Source organism: Myotis yumanensis, unplaced genomic scaffold (genome assembly GCF_028538775.1).
Source record: "Myotis yumanensis isolate MYYU_CA2020_CCGP unplaced genomic scaffold, mMyoYum1.0.hap1 SCAF_2, whole genome shotgun sequence".
NCBI lineage: Eukaryota > Metazoa > Chordata > Mammalia > Chiroptera > Vespertilionidae > Myotis > Myotis yumanensis.
The window spans coordinates 70,402,020-70,418,733 of NW_027223753.1; the positions used below are offsets into that span (position 1 = coordinate 70,402,020).

Below are 16,714 nucleotides of genomic sequence, written 5' to 3' on the forward strand. Positions count from 1 at the left end.
AAGCAATCGGTGAAGAACTTTCGGAGATTTAAGATTTTGAACAAACTAACATTTACATTTTTATATAGATCATTTCCTTGCATACACTCTCAATTCCACTGTTCCTTTGTTTATGGCAGTCACTTGGCAAAACTCAAATTCTTATTAAATCTGCCTGCTCTGCACTCATGAATCTAACTGGCTAGAGAAAAACATGCAAACATGGTAACTCATCTCGCTTAAAATTCATGAGCATAAACTCAAGTTAATCTTACATCTGCCCAGAAAGCTTAATACATTTCCCTTGGTCCATTCACTCTCTCTAAGCAGTCAATTATATCTTCACTGTGCTCAGACCTCTAACCAATACCACCTCTCCCATCATCAATCTATAATCTAAACATTTTTTTCTTTATAGGAATTTGAAAATTACTATTTTTTAAATATATTTTCATTGATTTCATAGAGGAAGGAAGGAGATAGAAACATCAATAATGAGAGAGTATCATTGATCGGCTGCCTTCTGCACACTTTGTATTAGGGATCAAGCCGGCAACCTGGGCATGGGCCCTTGACTGGAATCACTCTATCTGCTGAGCCAAACTAGCTGGGGCAGAATTTGAAAATTATTAAGGTACAACTCACCCTTCAAAGTGTAATTCAGTGATTTTTAGTATAGTCAATGATGGGAATTTGTTTCTTTATCTTCATATATTCTGGATATTAACACTGTGTTATATTGTCTCTAATTGTCACTTGTCAATTTGTTTATCCTATATAATAAAGTGGTAATATGCAAATTGACCATCACGCACTTGCATAAGATGGCCGCAGGGAAGGGCAGTTAGGGGCGACCAGGCTGGCAGGGGAGGGCAGTTGGGGGGAGACCATGCCTGCAGGGGAGGGCAGTTTGGGGCAACTGGGCTTGCAGGGGAGGGAGGGCAGTTGGGGGGGGACCATGCCTGCAGGGGAGGGTAGTTTGGGGCAACTGGGCTTGCAGGGGAGGGAGAGAAGTTGGGGGGGGGGGGACCATGCCTGCAGGGGAGGGCAGTTAGGGGTGACTGGGCTGGCAGGGGAGGGCAGTTGGGGATGACCAGGCCTGCAAGGGAGGGCAGTTGGCGGGGACTAGGCCTGCAGGGGAGGGCAGTTGGGGGGGACCAGGCCTGCAGCAGAGGGCAGTTGGGGGGGACCAGGTTGGCATAGAAGGGCAGTTAGGGGCGACCGGGCTGGCAGGGTCCTAACTGCCCTCCCCTGCTGGCCTGATAGCCCACAACTGCCCTCCCCTGCCGGCCATCTTGTGACCACATGGGGGTGGCCATCTTGTGTGAGGGCATGACAGTCAATTTGCATATTACCTCTTTATTATATAGGATTAAAAATTGACAAGTGACAATTAGAGACAATATTTATAACACAAAATGTTAATATCCAGAATATATGAAGATAAAGAAACAAATTCCCATAATTGACTATACTAAAAATCACTGAATTACACTTTGAAGGGTGAGTTGTACCTTAATAATTTGTAAAAGTTGAGTGCATAAATAAGTGGAACAACAAAATCAATTCTCCCCCCCCCCCAATCTCTCTAAAATCAATAAATTACTTTTAAAAACTCAACAGTAATAAAACTAAAAAATAGGCAAAACCCCAAAAATTTTACCAAAGAGGATATACATATGGCAAATATATATATGAAAACATTTTTTAGCCCTAGCTGATTTGGCTCAGTGGATAGAGTGTCAGCCTGCAGACTGAAGGGTTCCGGGTTCGATTCTGCATTGAGTGTCTGCCCCCTCGTGGTCATTGCATGTCATAGCTACCAGACGGTCAGACGGTTGCTTAGGCTTTTATATCTCTTGTATTATTTATTAACTAGAGGCCCGATGCACAAAATTCATGTAAGTGTAGGCCTTCCTTTAAAAATAATAATCTGAGGGCTGAGATTGCAGGGTAACCAAAATAACCTGAAATCTAAGAAAAGACAAAAACATCAAAGGACAGGCAGGACATAAGTACTGGCTTACCTGAGCAGATACTGTCAAATTCTATATAATCTGGTAATAACAAAAATCATCTAAAAGCCCTAACTGGTTTGGCTCAGTGGATAGAGCGTCGGCCTGTGGACTGAAAGGTCCCAGGTTCGATTCCGGTCAAGGGCATGTACCTTGGTTGCGGACACATACCCAGTGGGGGGAGTGCAGGAGGTAGCTGATCCATGTTTCTCTCTCATCAATGTTTCTAACTCTCTATCCCTCTCCCTTCCTCTCTGTAAAAAAAATCAATAAAATATATATTTTTTAAAAATCATCTAAAAGTTGTATCAAATTGCTAAAGGCTGAGTAGCTGAGAATGTAGAGCCCCTGGGAACACAAGAGAAATCTGCAAACACTTTCAGGCTCTTCTCCATAGACTGCATCCAGGCGTCAGTACTTCACAAGGAAGATTTGGGGTGCAGGATGAGGGTTCTGAGGAAGCCATCCTTCGGATGCAGGCCCGAAAGACAATGGCAGCAGATATAAGAAAAGCAAAAAGCCCTCCCCGCCCATCCCCCATCCCCAAATCTTTCTCTCCTATCTTCCCTAAAGAATACAAACCCCGCCTTTGCCACTTTGGCTCAGTGGATAGAGCAGTCCCAGGTCGATTCCCAGCACCGGTTGCAGGCTCCTCCCCCGTGCACCCGGGCTGGTGCAGGAGGCAACCAATCCATGTGTTTCTCTCACGTGATGTTTCTGTCTTTCCCCTCTCTTGCACTCTCCCTAAAAATCAATGGGAGCCCTAACTTGTTTGGCTCAGTGGATAGAGCGTCGGCCGGCAGACTCAAGGGTCCCAGGTTCGATTCCGGTCAAGGGCATGTACCTTGGTTGCGGGCACATCCCTAGTAGGGGGTGTGCAGGAGGCAGCGGATCGATGTTTCTCATCGATGTTTCTAGCTCTCTATCCTTCTCCCTTCCTCTCTGTAAAACTCAATAAAATATATTTTTTAAAAAAAATCAATGGGAAAAGATCCTCGGGTGAGGATTAACAACAACGAAAGAAGACAAACCAAGTTTCTGGGAGGAGAACAGCAAACACTATCACCTTTAAGGCACTGATGAAGAGCCACTGCTGCTGGGGGAAGGCACTGCATCTGGGGTGCAGACTGTGAGTGGTACTGGGAGGTGGGGAAGGATCATTGAGAAGGTCCTGCCCTGATGTCCAATGACATAGTGCCTGCCTGTGAGTCTGAATTAGGACACCTTCTGCCCTCTGCACTTCCTACCACCAGTAACAAATGCAGTCAAAGAAGAATGTATTTGAGTGGCACACAAGTGCTACAGATGTTCAACATTCACCATTAGGGAAATGCAAATTAAAATTTCAATGATACCACTACACACTTCTTGGTATGGCTAAAATTTAAGATTTTTTTTTTTAAATCTTTATTGTTCAGATTACATTTGTTCCTCTTTTTTCCCCCCCATAACTCCCCTCCTCCCAGTTCCCGCCCCACCCTCCGCCCTCACTCCCCACCCACTGTCCTCATCCATAGGTGCACGATTTTTGTCCAGTCTCTTCCCGAATCTCCCATTCCCCTTTCCCCCCCAAGAATAGTCAGTCCATTCCCTTTCTATGTCCCTGATTCATTATAATCACCAGTTCATTCTGTACATCAGATTATTTATTCACTTGATTCTTAGATTCACATGTTGATAGATGCATGTTTGTTGTTCACAATTTGTATCTTTACCTTTTTCTTCTTCCTCTTCTTAAAGGATACCTTTCAGCATTTCGTATAATACTGGTTTAGTGGTGATGAACTCCTTTAGCTTTTCCTTGTCTGTGAAGCTCTTTATCTGACCTTCAATTCTGAATGATAGCTTTGCTGGATAAAGTAGTCTTGGTTGTAGGTTCTTGGTATTCAGCACTTTGAATATTTCTTGCCATTCCCTTCTGGCCTGCAAAGTTTCTGTTGAGAAATCAGCTGACAGTTGTATGGGTATTCCCTTGTAGGTAATTGAGTCTCTTTCTCTTGCTGCTTTTAAGATTCTCTCTTTGTCTTTTGCTCTTGGCATTTTAATGATGATGTGTCTTGGTGTGGTCCTCTTTGGATTCCTTTTGTTTGGGGTTCTCTGCGCTTCTTGGACCTGTAAGTCCATTTCTTTCACCAGGTGGGGGAAGTTCTCTGCCATTATTTCTTCAAATAGGTTTTCAATATCTTGCTGTCTCTCATCTTCTGGCACTCCTATTATTCTGATGTTGGTACGCTTGTAGCTGTCCCAGAGGCTCCTTACACTATCTTCACACTTTCGGATTCTTTTTTCATTTTGCTTTTCCAGTTGGGTGTTTTTTGCTTCTTCGGTTTGATTCTTGTGCTCCTCTGGTCTGCTATTGGGTATAATATTCTTTATTTCAGTCCGTGTATGCTTACTTTCTAATTTCTTTATCGTAGCATCAAGGGTCACATTAGTTTTCGTGAGGCTCTGCTCAAGTTTATAGCAAGCCCTCAAAATTGCGATTCTTAGCTCCATATCCTCCATTTCTGTCATGTTTTTTTGTCTCCGCATCTTTTATGCTTTCTTGGTGCACCCCCTTGTGGTCTTTGTGCACAGTCTTGTTCTAGCCAAGCCTTAATTGTTGTAGTTAACACTAGAGGGATTTGACCACCAGGCCAACTGGCTGTAGGAATCAGCTGTGTGAAAAACTTCAGTCCTCGGGGGAGGCGCTAGTCCAGCCTTTGCCTGAGGCGATCGGCAAATGGCTGTGCGCAGGGTTTGGGCGGGGCGGGCTCAACAGGGCGGGGGGAGGGAGCAGCTATGGCTGCTCTCAGTCCGTCTCCAGGGGCTCTGCCTCTCTGTCCCCGCAACCGCTGCAAACCTCGGAGGGACCGTAGCCAGACAGTCCCGCTTCTCCTGTTTGAGTCTGGGTCCCTAGAGACTCGCCCGGATCTGTGGCCCAAAGTCTGAGACTCACTCCTGACTGAAAACGACAACCGCGCCCTCAGCCACCAGCCCGCTTTGCGCGCGCACTGCCGCACCACCGAACCTTTAAATTTTCCACACTGCGCCTCCTCTAAGCCTTGTAATGCTGTTGTTTTTCCTTCTAGTTGAAGAGTCTCTCCTCAGCCAGCCTTCCTGTGGTTCTGGGTGATGTCCGTTCCGTCTTTTAGTTGTATTTTTGAAGTGGTTGTTCGAGGCAGCAAACTCCGGTGTTTACCTACACCGCCATCTTGGTTTCTCCCAAGATTTTTTTTTTATAATCCCCGTGCTTGCAGGAATCTGACCTAACCATCACTCTCACACAATGCCCATGTAAACTCAAAATTGTACAGTTTGTCAGTTTCTCATAAAGTTGAATGCACCCTTGCCACCTAGCCCAGCAATCCCACTCTAATAAGTATTTAACCAAATTAAATGAAAATGTACACACACACACACACACACACACACAAAACCACTTTACATGAATGCTTATAGTGGCTTTCCTCATAGCCACCAAAACTGGAAGAAATGCAACTGCCCCTTAACTGGGGAATGGATAAACAATACGGTACATCCTTTCAATGAAACACTACTGAGCAATAAAAAAAGGAACAATGCATGTAACAGCACGGTTGAATGTCAGACGCATTATGCTAAGTGTAAGAAGCCAAAAGCAAAAGGTTACATACTAGATGGTTCTATTTATACAATATTCTTGTAAAGGAAAAACTTATAGGGACAGAGAACAGACTAGCAGCGGTTCTCAACCTGTGGGTCGCGAACAATGAAAATACATCCTGCATATCAGATATTTACATTACGATTCATAACAGTAGCAACATTACAGTTATGAAGTAGCAACAAAAATAATGTTATGGTTGGGGGTCACCACAACATGAGGAACTGTATTAAAGGGTCGCGGCATTGGGAAGGTTGAGAACCACTGGACTAGGGGTTTCCAGACATGACTCTGAATATAACGACTGAACTAGTCGGAGAATAGCAGCACCTTCAGAAATGTGTTAGAAATGAATCAAGTCATAATGTCTGCTGAGTAGTATGAAAACCAGCCACTGCCCCTCTCTGTATCCAAATTCTACGATCCAGATAAAGGCCTAATGAAATTCCAACAGCCAAGTGGCAGCGAGAAAATGTGAACACAGGTCAAAATAAGAGAGGCTCTTCCCTCCGCGGTGCCTGGGAGGACTGGGAGTCCCACCACTTCCCCACAGTTTAGCAAAGCAGCCGCGCCTAGTCCCGGGCGGACCTCTCAGCGCTGGGCCGGAGCGCGCACCGGGAGTGCAGAGCCCGAGGCTATGACACTGGACGTCGGCGGGCGCGGCTGCAAGGCCCTCGGGGAGGAGCGCGGGGAGGTGCGCGCGGAGCCGGCGATCGGGACGGACGGGCGGGCGGGCGGGCGGGCCTGACGCCGCGGCGCTCGCTGCCTCGCTGCGGCTGGTGTGCGCGCTGCCGCTCCGGTGCCTCCTAGGACGGTGGGCTCCGCCGCCCGCCGCGCGATGGCGAGGCTGCGGGATTGCCTGCCCCGCCTGATGTTCACGATCCGGTCCCTGCTCTTCTGGTCCCTGGTCTACGGCTACTGCGGGCTCTGCGCCTCCATCTACCTGCTCAAACTTTTGTGGAGCATCGGCCAGGGACCCGCGCAGACCTTCCGGCGGGGCGCGCGGGAGCACCCGCCCCGATGCTTGAACGACCCCTCCCTGGGTACCCACTGCTACGTGCGGATCAAGGTGAAGGCCGGCGCCGGCCGGGCGGGGTCGGGAGGGAACGTGGCACGCGGGAGAGCAGAGGGCTCGGGGCTGCTGCTTCCCTGACGCCCGGCCCAGCGTCCCCTAGTGTCTCGGGGCTCGCAGGGCGCGCGGCGGGGACGACCAAGATGCCAAAGGGAGGCAAGAGGGGCGAGGTGTGGCCGCAGAGGGGTCGGGACTGTGTGTGTTTACGTTCCCTGTTTCTTGTGCGTGTGTGGGGGGGCGGGGGGAAGGTGGGGGGGCGTAAGGGGAGCGGAAGAGAGAGAGAGACTAGGTTAAGTGGGAAGGGGAAGCTGTCTCCCGTCACCTTTTTGCCCTTTAGAGCTCAGATCGGCTGTAGGAAATTGTTCCAGGTGGCGCCCTCATGTCTCAGGAGCCTGTCCTTGCCCAGATGATAGAATAAAAGAGTAAATAGAATAAGTCCTTGGAAATCAGGAGTTTACTCAGATCAGCAGAATGGAACATTCACAGATGACCCAAGCAGCATGAAATCATAAATAAATGGTGCATGTTTGTGGAGAAGGAAGCCAACTAATGAACTTAGAGACCGAAGGAGTGGAATAAAAAGTGAGGGCCCACCATGCATGCAGACTCATCAATGTCCGCGCTTGTCCCAGGGCCCCTCACAGCCGCTGATGTTCCATTTCCTGAGGCTCCATGTGGTTCCTTTGTGATGCACCCTACAGTTTGACTCACAGGCCTTTCAAAACTAGCTTCAAATGAGGGGATATTTACATCACCAAGTGGAGGATTCCTATTAGGAGGATTGTCCAGCAGCTGGAGTCCAGAAGACCAAGGGATATGCCTTTCTTACCTTTATTCAGCTCATGATATGATAATTAAAGAGTTCAGATTTGTGAAACAACAACAACCAAAAAGACCAGTGTCTGGCCCTAGCTGGTTTGGCTCAGTGGCTAGAGCATCGGCTGTGGACCAAAGGGTCCCAGGTTCGACCCCAGTCAAGGGCATGTACCTTGGTTGCAGGCTCCTTCCCTGCCCAGGCCCTGGTACAGGACCAGGGCCCGTGCAAGAGGCAACCAATTGATGTCTCTCTCACATCGATGTTTCTGTCTTTCCCTCTCTCTAAAAATCAATGGGAAAATATCCTCAGGTGAAGATTAAAAAAAAAAAGACCAGTGTCTGGCACATGGTAAGTGCAGTAATTTGTTCACTGAATTCAATCAAGTGCCCACAGTATTATGGTATCTCCCAAGACTCACCACCAATAAAAGAAGTTACTGACCTAGAAAGGCATTCTGCAGTTGAAGGCAAAGTCAGATTTACTCACTTCATTCCACGTGAGGAGAAAAAGTAGTGTAAACTCATCTGAAATGCCTCGGGATGTCTTTCTTCTCACTGGCCATCTAAAGAGTTTCCCCAGAGACACAGAGCAAGGAGTGGAAGAACATTGTCCTGGTAGGTTCCAGTCACAGCCTTCCTCCTAACCAATGTCATGATATGTGTTAACATCTTTGGACCTCAGTGTCTAAATCTGCAAAAATTATGGGGTTGGGTTAGATGCCTTTTAAGATTGTTTCACATCTGAAAACCCACGTACTTGGGTAACCTGATATAAAACCCAGTGTCTGTGCCCAGCTTTTGGCTCTTGCTTCCTTTCCTCACTTCTTTATGAGTTTTTGTTTCTCTTTCTTGCTTTTTTTTCTCCACTTTTCTCTCTTCAGTTTGCTTTGTATTCACTGTATTCCTGTCTCATTCCCACGCTTTTTATTTCCCCGGGCAGTCTTGTCTCCCACATGCAGAGTGAAGCCGTGAGCACTCAGAGTGCTATGCTATTACAAATACACAGATATGACATGAGGAGCAAGCAGCATGCAACTCTCATCTTAAAATAAAAATGTGGGAAGGAGAGAACTAAAAATAAGGAAAGAAGGTGTGAATTATATAACTGATGGCATAGCTCTTGACAGGCAAGCTGAGAAAAGTACTTGACTAGGGGGTAAACATGGCAGGAATATAAATTCAAATCAGAATTATTTACAGGTCCTATAGAATTTGAATGAGATGAGATGTGACACAGCAGTAAAATGAAAGTCACAAATTGTGACATTGTTTCAGAAGCTCATAATATTTAAATTGACTTTGTAAGTAGAAGAAGGGAAGGTACTATAAAGGGAATGTTGACAAAGTAAATCTGTCAATTCATCCTATTGATAAATCATAAAGTTTTTTTCTCTTTGACAATAAATACTTATTTTATTCTTTTTTTTAAGGTGTTTTGTGTTGTTAATCCTGACCCGAGAATATTTTCCCATTGATTTTTAGAGAGAGTGAATGGGAGGGGGAGACACAGAGCAAGAGAGAAAGACATCGATGTGAGAGGGACACATTGATTGGTTGCCTGCTGCACACACCCCAACCAGGGCCTGGGATCCAACGTGCAACCAAGGTACATGCCCTTGACCGGAATTGAACCTAGGACCCTTCAGTCCGCAGGCTGATGCTCTATCCACTGAGCCAAACCGGTTAGGGCTGGCTATGGAATTTTTATTTCTTGATATTAAATACAATGCAAGTGAGTGTTTTTTTTTTTTTTTTAATGAAATGGAAATACTAACTATACTACTTTAACAACACAAATCATCACTGAAACTTCATGTTTTCTACTGCAGGAATCTGGATTAAGATTTCATTATGTTGCTGCTGGAGAAAGAGGCAAACCACTTATGCTGCTACTTCATGGATTTCCAGAATTCTGGTAAACTTACAAATTAACTTTTTTTTTTTTTAGCATTAAATACTTTGCTTATCAGAGTGTCATACATACAGGGACTTTATTATAAATGCATTGAGGATGCTAGTGCACTAGGCGTTGAAGAAAAGCATGGAGGAGGGCAAAAAACCATTCTTCCAAAGCAAAAAGTCTATGGATGCCTTTTCCTGAGAAGATTTTCCCCACATAAAGATTTTTCTCCACTCTGGCTTTACCTGCATACACAAACATAAGTTATTTTCATGTTAAATTTTTATTTTCTTTCATCTGGAGGCAATTGGGTGGTAAATAGCCCATGCAAATCAACATGTGTATGTAGGTTCTGCTGGTGGAGTGCCTATCATGATTGACTCACAATAAAATGTAAGTCTGAAGCATTAGTCAAATCTGTATAAAGTAACATGGGCAGTGCTTCTGGCTCAGTCACTTACTTGCCTCATCGTTTTAAAAAATATTCTGAGTTGATGCCAGCAATTTCTTTGAGTCGTCTTCATCACCAGCTGTATGGAATGCATTTGTCATTATTCAAGTGCATGGCAAATGAGGCTCTTCATACGTACAGCTGAGCACAGAGGCTGATGAGGACTGCCTTTCCTCTGTTGTGAAGGGGGAAGGATAGTCTACATCTGAAAATGGCTAGCTGGGAAACCAGAAACCCTCCTTACATTAAGAGTAATAACTAGGAAAGAGTTTTTTTAAAAAGAGTTCTCTGCTATTACCAAAAGCTACTTGGGGGGGGGGGGGGGGGCGGAGAATGTGGGTGAAAATAGTTTATTTTGTTTATTTATATTTCCAGGAGTTACTGATTTTGCAATATGTCTCATTCTTGTATCAAAGGGGTTGTTTTTGTTTTAATCATATGAATCACTGATGTGATTTCTTTTTCAGTTTAAAGTGTAAATCAATTATGCCATCTATTTATGAAGTCTAGGAAGATTACATTTAAAAATTATTCTCTTGCAGTTTATTAAAATAACAGTTGTGCTATTTCTTAGAAATGTTTAAGATATTGTTTGATTCCATTCACTGATAATGGCAATAGTTAAATTTATTTGTAAGGCTATTTTAATTATTAATATGATAATGCAGGTATTATGTTTGCATAGTATCTAATACAATTTTAAATGTAAAATATTGTGAGATTATACACATTATTTTGAATCAAATTTCTACCTTGAAATCTCTCATTAAGTGAATTCTGAATGAAGACACAGATACTTAATATATTAAACTAATGCACATTTTATGAGGGGGGGGCGGTGGCTGGGTAAAACGGTGAAGGGATTAAGATGTGCAGATTGAGCCTTGGCCCGTGTGGCTCAATTGGTTGAAGTGTAGTCCGTATACCAAAAGGTGCTGGGCCCTTGGTAAGAATGATGTAGATGCTAGCTCTTTTTTTTTTTTTTTTTTAAATGTATTTTTATTGATTTTAGAGAGGAAGGGAGAGGGATAGAGAAATAGAAACATCAATGATGGGAGAGAATCATTGATCAGCTGCCTCCTGCACGCCCCCCACTGGGGATCGAGCCTGCAACCCAGGCATGTGCCCTTGGCTGGGATCGAACCTGGGACCCTTCATTCTGCAGGCTGACGCTCTATCCACTGAGCCAAACCAACTAGGGCGATGCTAGCTCTTTTTATTATATAGCAGATGACAGGCTATAAAGTAATCAGGCTGGAAAATTTAGTAATAGTCAAATCTTGGAGGTTTTGTCTGCCAGACGGAGTTTGAGCTTCACATTATGAGTAATAAGGTGCCAATAAAATATTTTAAGTGGGGAAATTACATGAGAGAGTATGTGGTTTTGCTACAGCACTTTGGTTCATAGAAGAAAGAATGGAAGGGAATGATGTGGACACAGATCAATCAATAGGTTGTTGCATCAGTGGCGGCCTGAATTAAGATAATGTTAGCAAGGATGGGCAGGAAAAGTGATTAATTAAATATTTAAGAGCTTAAATCTGCAGAACTTTATTGATTAGGTATAAAGACATAAAAAATCAATTCAAAATTTTAAGTAAAGCTAATGAGAAAATAATAATATCATATGTGTTGACAGATTATCCTAAGGAAACAAAGTGCTTCATTTGTTTGTTACAACCCAGAGGCAAGATTACCAATATTGCCCAGCTGGCATGGCTCAGTGGTTGAGTGTCAACCTATGAAACAGAAGGTCATGGGTTCGATTCTCAGGGCACATGCCCCGGTTGCTGGCTTGATCCCCATTGTGGGACTTGCAGGAGACAGCCAATCAATGATTCTCTCTCATCATTGAAGTTTCTGTCTCTCTCTCTCTTTCCCCCTCCCTTCCTCTCTGAAATCAATAAAAATATATTTAAAAGAAAAGATTAACAATTACTATTAAAATAATTTTAATAAAGAATGTCAGTGTTCCCTTCTCAAACAGGTCTTTTCTTTCCTGCTTATACTGAGCTCTACAACCTTTCTCAAGATAAGGAGTTTCTTATACTTTTCCACTTAGAAAATCTATAATGTTACTATTTGTATTAGTCACTGTGGTATATTTAATGTTCCTTATATCTTTCAGGTATTCTTGGCGTTACCAGCTGAGGGAGTTTAAAAGTGAATACCGAGTTGTGGCGCTGGATTTGAGAGGCTATGGAGAAACAGACGCTCCCATTCATCGAGAGAATTATAAACTGGACTGTCTAATTACAGATATAAAGGATATTTTAGACTCCTTAGGTGGGTTACTTAAAAAAATAGTATTAATTCTTTTTAAAGGACTATGGTTCAAGAAATTGTGACATGATAACCTAATTCCTTGGGAGGATGCCTTTTTCACCTACCTGGGTTGTTATCTGAGAGGATTGCTACCTGGGGAAGCTCTTTTCTTAGTATCCTGTTACTAAGGTTTGGGGTTCCAGATCAAAATGCTTATACAGGGAATTTAAAATAACACATCCAGAATAATTATTCAGTCCACTAGCCAAAAATACTTTCAAAATTTGTTTTTAAAAACAGACCTAATGTTAAGTTACTATTTATTATTTTCAGGACTAATTGTTGGCAATTTGAGTCTTATACTAAAAAAAATTGGTCTTCAGAACCCACACTTAAACATTCATTTAAAAATGTTACAAGATGTGGAAGCACTTGCATTATCTTACTTGTATTGATCAGTTAGTGTCACAGTACTATTGTGTAACAAACCACCCAAACTCTATGACATACTGCCATACGCATTTGTTCCTGTGCTCGTGAATCTGAAGATCAACTGTAGGCTGGACACCTCTGGGTTTTTTCCTCAGGCTGACATGTAGGTCGAGCTGGGATGATTTCTCACTGTGAGTTAGGCGGGAGCCCAAGCTAAAGGGGAGGCTACCTGGGGAAGCTCTTTTCCTAGCAGTGGCAGAAACGGTAAGAGGGTGAGCTTAGCTGCACACACATATTTCAGGTCACTACTATCATCCCATTGGCCAAAGCAAGTCATGTGGCTGAGCCCACAGTCACGTCATACACCTGTCGCAGGAACAAAGCAAATCGCACAGTCCAGTCTAACATCAACGGGGCAGCAGAGTACATTCCTTCTATGGCAGTGGGGACCAGGGAAGAGTAAATGTTTTTTTAACATCAATCTAATCCATTGCATCCCTTTTGACTAAAACCCACCTGTTACCATCAGTATGTTAATGGTGACAATAAAGTGAGAAACCCATGAAATCAAATTAAAGTTCCTTTCTACAATAATCTAATGAGACCATAGGTCAAGCCAATAATTTCATTTTATTTTTTATATATTTTTATTGGTTTCAGAAAGGAAGAGAGAAGGAGAGAGAGAAAGAAACATCAATGATGAGAGAATCATTGATTGGCTGCCCCCCCTGCATGCCTCCTACTAGCCCACAAACGGGGCATGTGCCTTTGAATCGAAACCAGGACCCTTCAGTCTGCAGGCCGATGCTATCCACTGAGCCAAACCAGCTAGGGCCAACCCAATATTTTTAGAGGAGAAAACAGTGGATGAGTCTGTGGGTATAAATGCAGTGTTACCATTTAGTCTGATTACAATAAAATAGACTCAGAGACACAGATTTCCAACAGCCAGATTTCATTCATATTTTAGACCTGGCTTAAGTTTGTCAACATGCGATTTTCTAGGCAAATCAATAATATAAACAAGATGTTTCTCTGTGTGTGTATGTATAGTGGTGAGGTGATGATGAAAAATACTTACTTGAAAAAATTAATTTGAATTACTGTAGGAATAAATTACAAATTAATCTTATCCATCCATACAAATGAAATCCTGTAGGAATTACTACTAATCAGTATTTTAACCTAATTCAAATAACTATAATGATTACATGAAGTGAAACTTGTATGTGTTTAGTACTATAATTAAGACTTTCCACTAATTCAACTTGACTTCACAGTCCCAAATTAGTGATGTTTTACTGTTTTGCGTTGTAACATTGAATTTGGGAAATTAGGGAGAAAATAGATGCTTCTTTGAAATAAAGATTTACCAGTTGGACATAGGTGGGACATTTAGGTTTTGACTGTAATTAGAAATTCTCCAACATTCAAAAATAACTCAATCTTGTTTATGACCTAATTATATGTAGTCTTAATCATGGTGTCCAAACTATTTCAGATTAAAATATATTTATATTCCTGGGAGAAATTCTGAATTTGTAAGTCTATAGTGGAGCTTAGGCACCTGAATTTTCTTTTTTCTTTTTTTTTAAATGCAAGCATTTTTGGTGTTTTTTAAAAATATATATTTTATTGATTTTAGAGAGGAAGGGAGAGAGAGATAGAAACATCAATGATGAGAAAGAATCATTGATTGGCTGCCTCCTGCATGCCCCCTACTGGGGTTCGAGCCCGAAACCCAGGCATGTGCCCTAGGCTGGAATCGAACCTGGGACCTTTCAGTCCACAGGCTGACGCTCGACCCATTGAGCCAAACCAGCTAGGGCGGCACCTGAATTTTCTAAAAAGTTACCTAGGTGATTCGGACATACCTACAGGTTTTGAAAATACCAAACTCAGTGTCTGCACAAAGTGGATGAATAATTAGGGTAGAATAGTGGAAATGAACCTATTTTAGAAATGAACCTATTTTATGTGAGTTAATGATGAGCCACTTGTTTCTTTTCAATGACATCAACATGTATTTCTTGATTACAGGTTATAACAAATGTGTTCTTATTGGCCACGACTGGGGAGGCATGATTGCTTGGCTAATTGCCATCTGTTATCCTGAAATGGTGATGAAGCTTATTGTTATTAACTTCCCTCATCCAAATGTATTTACAGGTGAGCTTAAATTTCCATTATGAATTGCCAACATGACAATTCACTATTGCCACTGACACTTTGGATTAAAAACAGCAAAATTTGATTAACATAATTTTTTTCTTTTTTAAATTAACAATGTTTTTTAAATCAAATGGCTAAAATATGATATTAGTACATGACAGTGTGCTTTAAATATTTAATATTTAGAGTCTAAGAAACTGTAGCTTCGTGTTTGCTTGCATAATTTTATTTTTAGAAATTATCTTATTGCTAACTTGGGGAGGGATAAAGGGGGAGATGCAGTAACACTACTTTGATGGGAATGGATCTTGACAGCCTAGAAATAAGTTCTCCTCTTGCCTGACAGCTTTGACTATCAGGAATGGCAACATTTTTTAAAGCAGCAGTTCTCAAATTTTGGTCTCAGGATTCCTTTATATCTTAAGAGTTATTAAAGACCCATTGAGCTTTTGTTTAGATGGGTTATATCTATCAATGTTCACTGTATTGGAAATTTAAAATGAGACTTTGAAAAACGTATGTGTGAAATTATCTAAAAAATAATAACTCCAGTACATGTTAACATAAAAAAACATTTTAATGAAAACTAACTACATCTTTCGAAACAAAATTTTAGTGAGAATAGGGTCATTGTTTTACACATTTGCAAACCTCTTTAATTTTTGGCTTACTAAAAGGCAGCTGGATTCTCAGATCTGCTTCTGTATTCAATCTGTTTCAATATGTTGTTTGAATTGAAGTATATGAAGAAATCTGGTCTCACACAGATTTGTAATTGAGAACAGCAGGATCTACGTTCTGTTTCTGGATGTTCTTTCTAGATCTCGGCGTGACTGATTCCTTTGTGCCATTCAGGACTCAGCCCAGAGAAGCCTATTCTGACAATCTCTACTTAGTGGTTCTCAACCTTCCTAATGCCGCGACCCTTTAATACAGTTCCTCATGTTGTGGTGACCCCCAACCATAACATTATTTTCATTGCTACTTCATAACTGTAATTTTGCTATTGTTATGAATCGTAATGTAAATATCTGATATGCAGGATGTATTTTCATTGTTACAAATTGAACATAATTAAAGCATAGTAGCGCCGAAACCGGTTTGGCTCAATGGATAGAGCGTCGGCCTGCAGACTGAAAGGTCCCAGGTTCGATTCCGGTCAAGGGCATGTACCTGGGTTGCGGGCACATCCCCAGTGGGAGATGTGCAGGAGGCAGCTGATCGATGTTTCTCTCTCATCGATGTTTCTAACTCTCTATCTCTCTCCCTTCCTCTCTGTAAAAAATCAATAAAATATAAAAAAAAAAAGCATAGTGATTAATCACAAAAACAATATGTAATTATATATGTGTTTTCCAATGGTTTTAGGCGACCCCTGTGAAAGGGTCGTTCAACCCCCAAAGGAGTCGCAACCCACAGGTTGAGAACCGCTGCTCTACTATATAATAGTCCCTCTACACCACCCAACCATCATTCTTAATCAAATTACCTTGTTTTGTTTTCTGTATGGTATTATTGCTATCAAAATGTTCTTTTAAGTATTCGTTACTTATTTATTGTATAAGTTAATGAGAATATCTTTCGTCTTGTTCACTGCCAAATCCCCTCAAACAGAGTAGATATTCAAATATTCATTGAATGAATAAATTTTCTAGATTCATGAGTAAATTTATAGGAAACACTTTCTCTTCTGTTGAGGTCAAATGGATAAGGCATTCAAATCAACCAATAAGGAAAATCTTTTAAACAGTAGGAAGTGATCTCCCTCTGCATCCCTAGGAAAAGTGCTAGGTCACTGATAATGACCTTAAAAGAATGGCAGTGGTGTTTGGGTTTCCTGTTCCTTTCTGAGTCAAGACTTCATAAAGTGGGACTTCCTTCTTTATTTAAAGTGCTATACATTTTTCTAAACACCAGAAATATCCATAATAAAATATAAGAACATAGAAATTGCTCCAAAGAGAAATTACACAGAAACCCTTATTTG

At 42.1% G+C, this 16,714-nt stretch overlaps 1 protein-coding gene across 1 annotated transcript in view; it reads left to right on the forward strand.

Annotated features, from left to right (window-relative positions):
- The first annotated feature begins 6,457 nt into the window (after window positions 1-6,457).
- Window positions 6,458-16,714, forward strand: part of EPHX4 (epoxide hydrolase 4) — a 28,286-nt gene continuing 18,029 nt past the window's right edge. Inside the window, exons 1-4 of the mRNA XM_070403413.1 lie at window positions 6,458-6,688; window positions 9,337-9,422; window positions 11,987-12,144; window positions 14,596-14,724. Of these exons, the coding sequence (XP_070259514.1) occupies window positions 6,458-6,688; window positions 9,337-9,422; window positions 11,987-12,144; window positions 14,596-14,724 (604 nt within the window). The remainder of the gene's footprint in view (window positions 6,689-9,336; window positions 9,423-11,986; window positions 12,145-14,595; window positions 14,725-16,714) is intronic.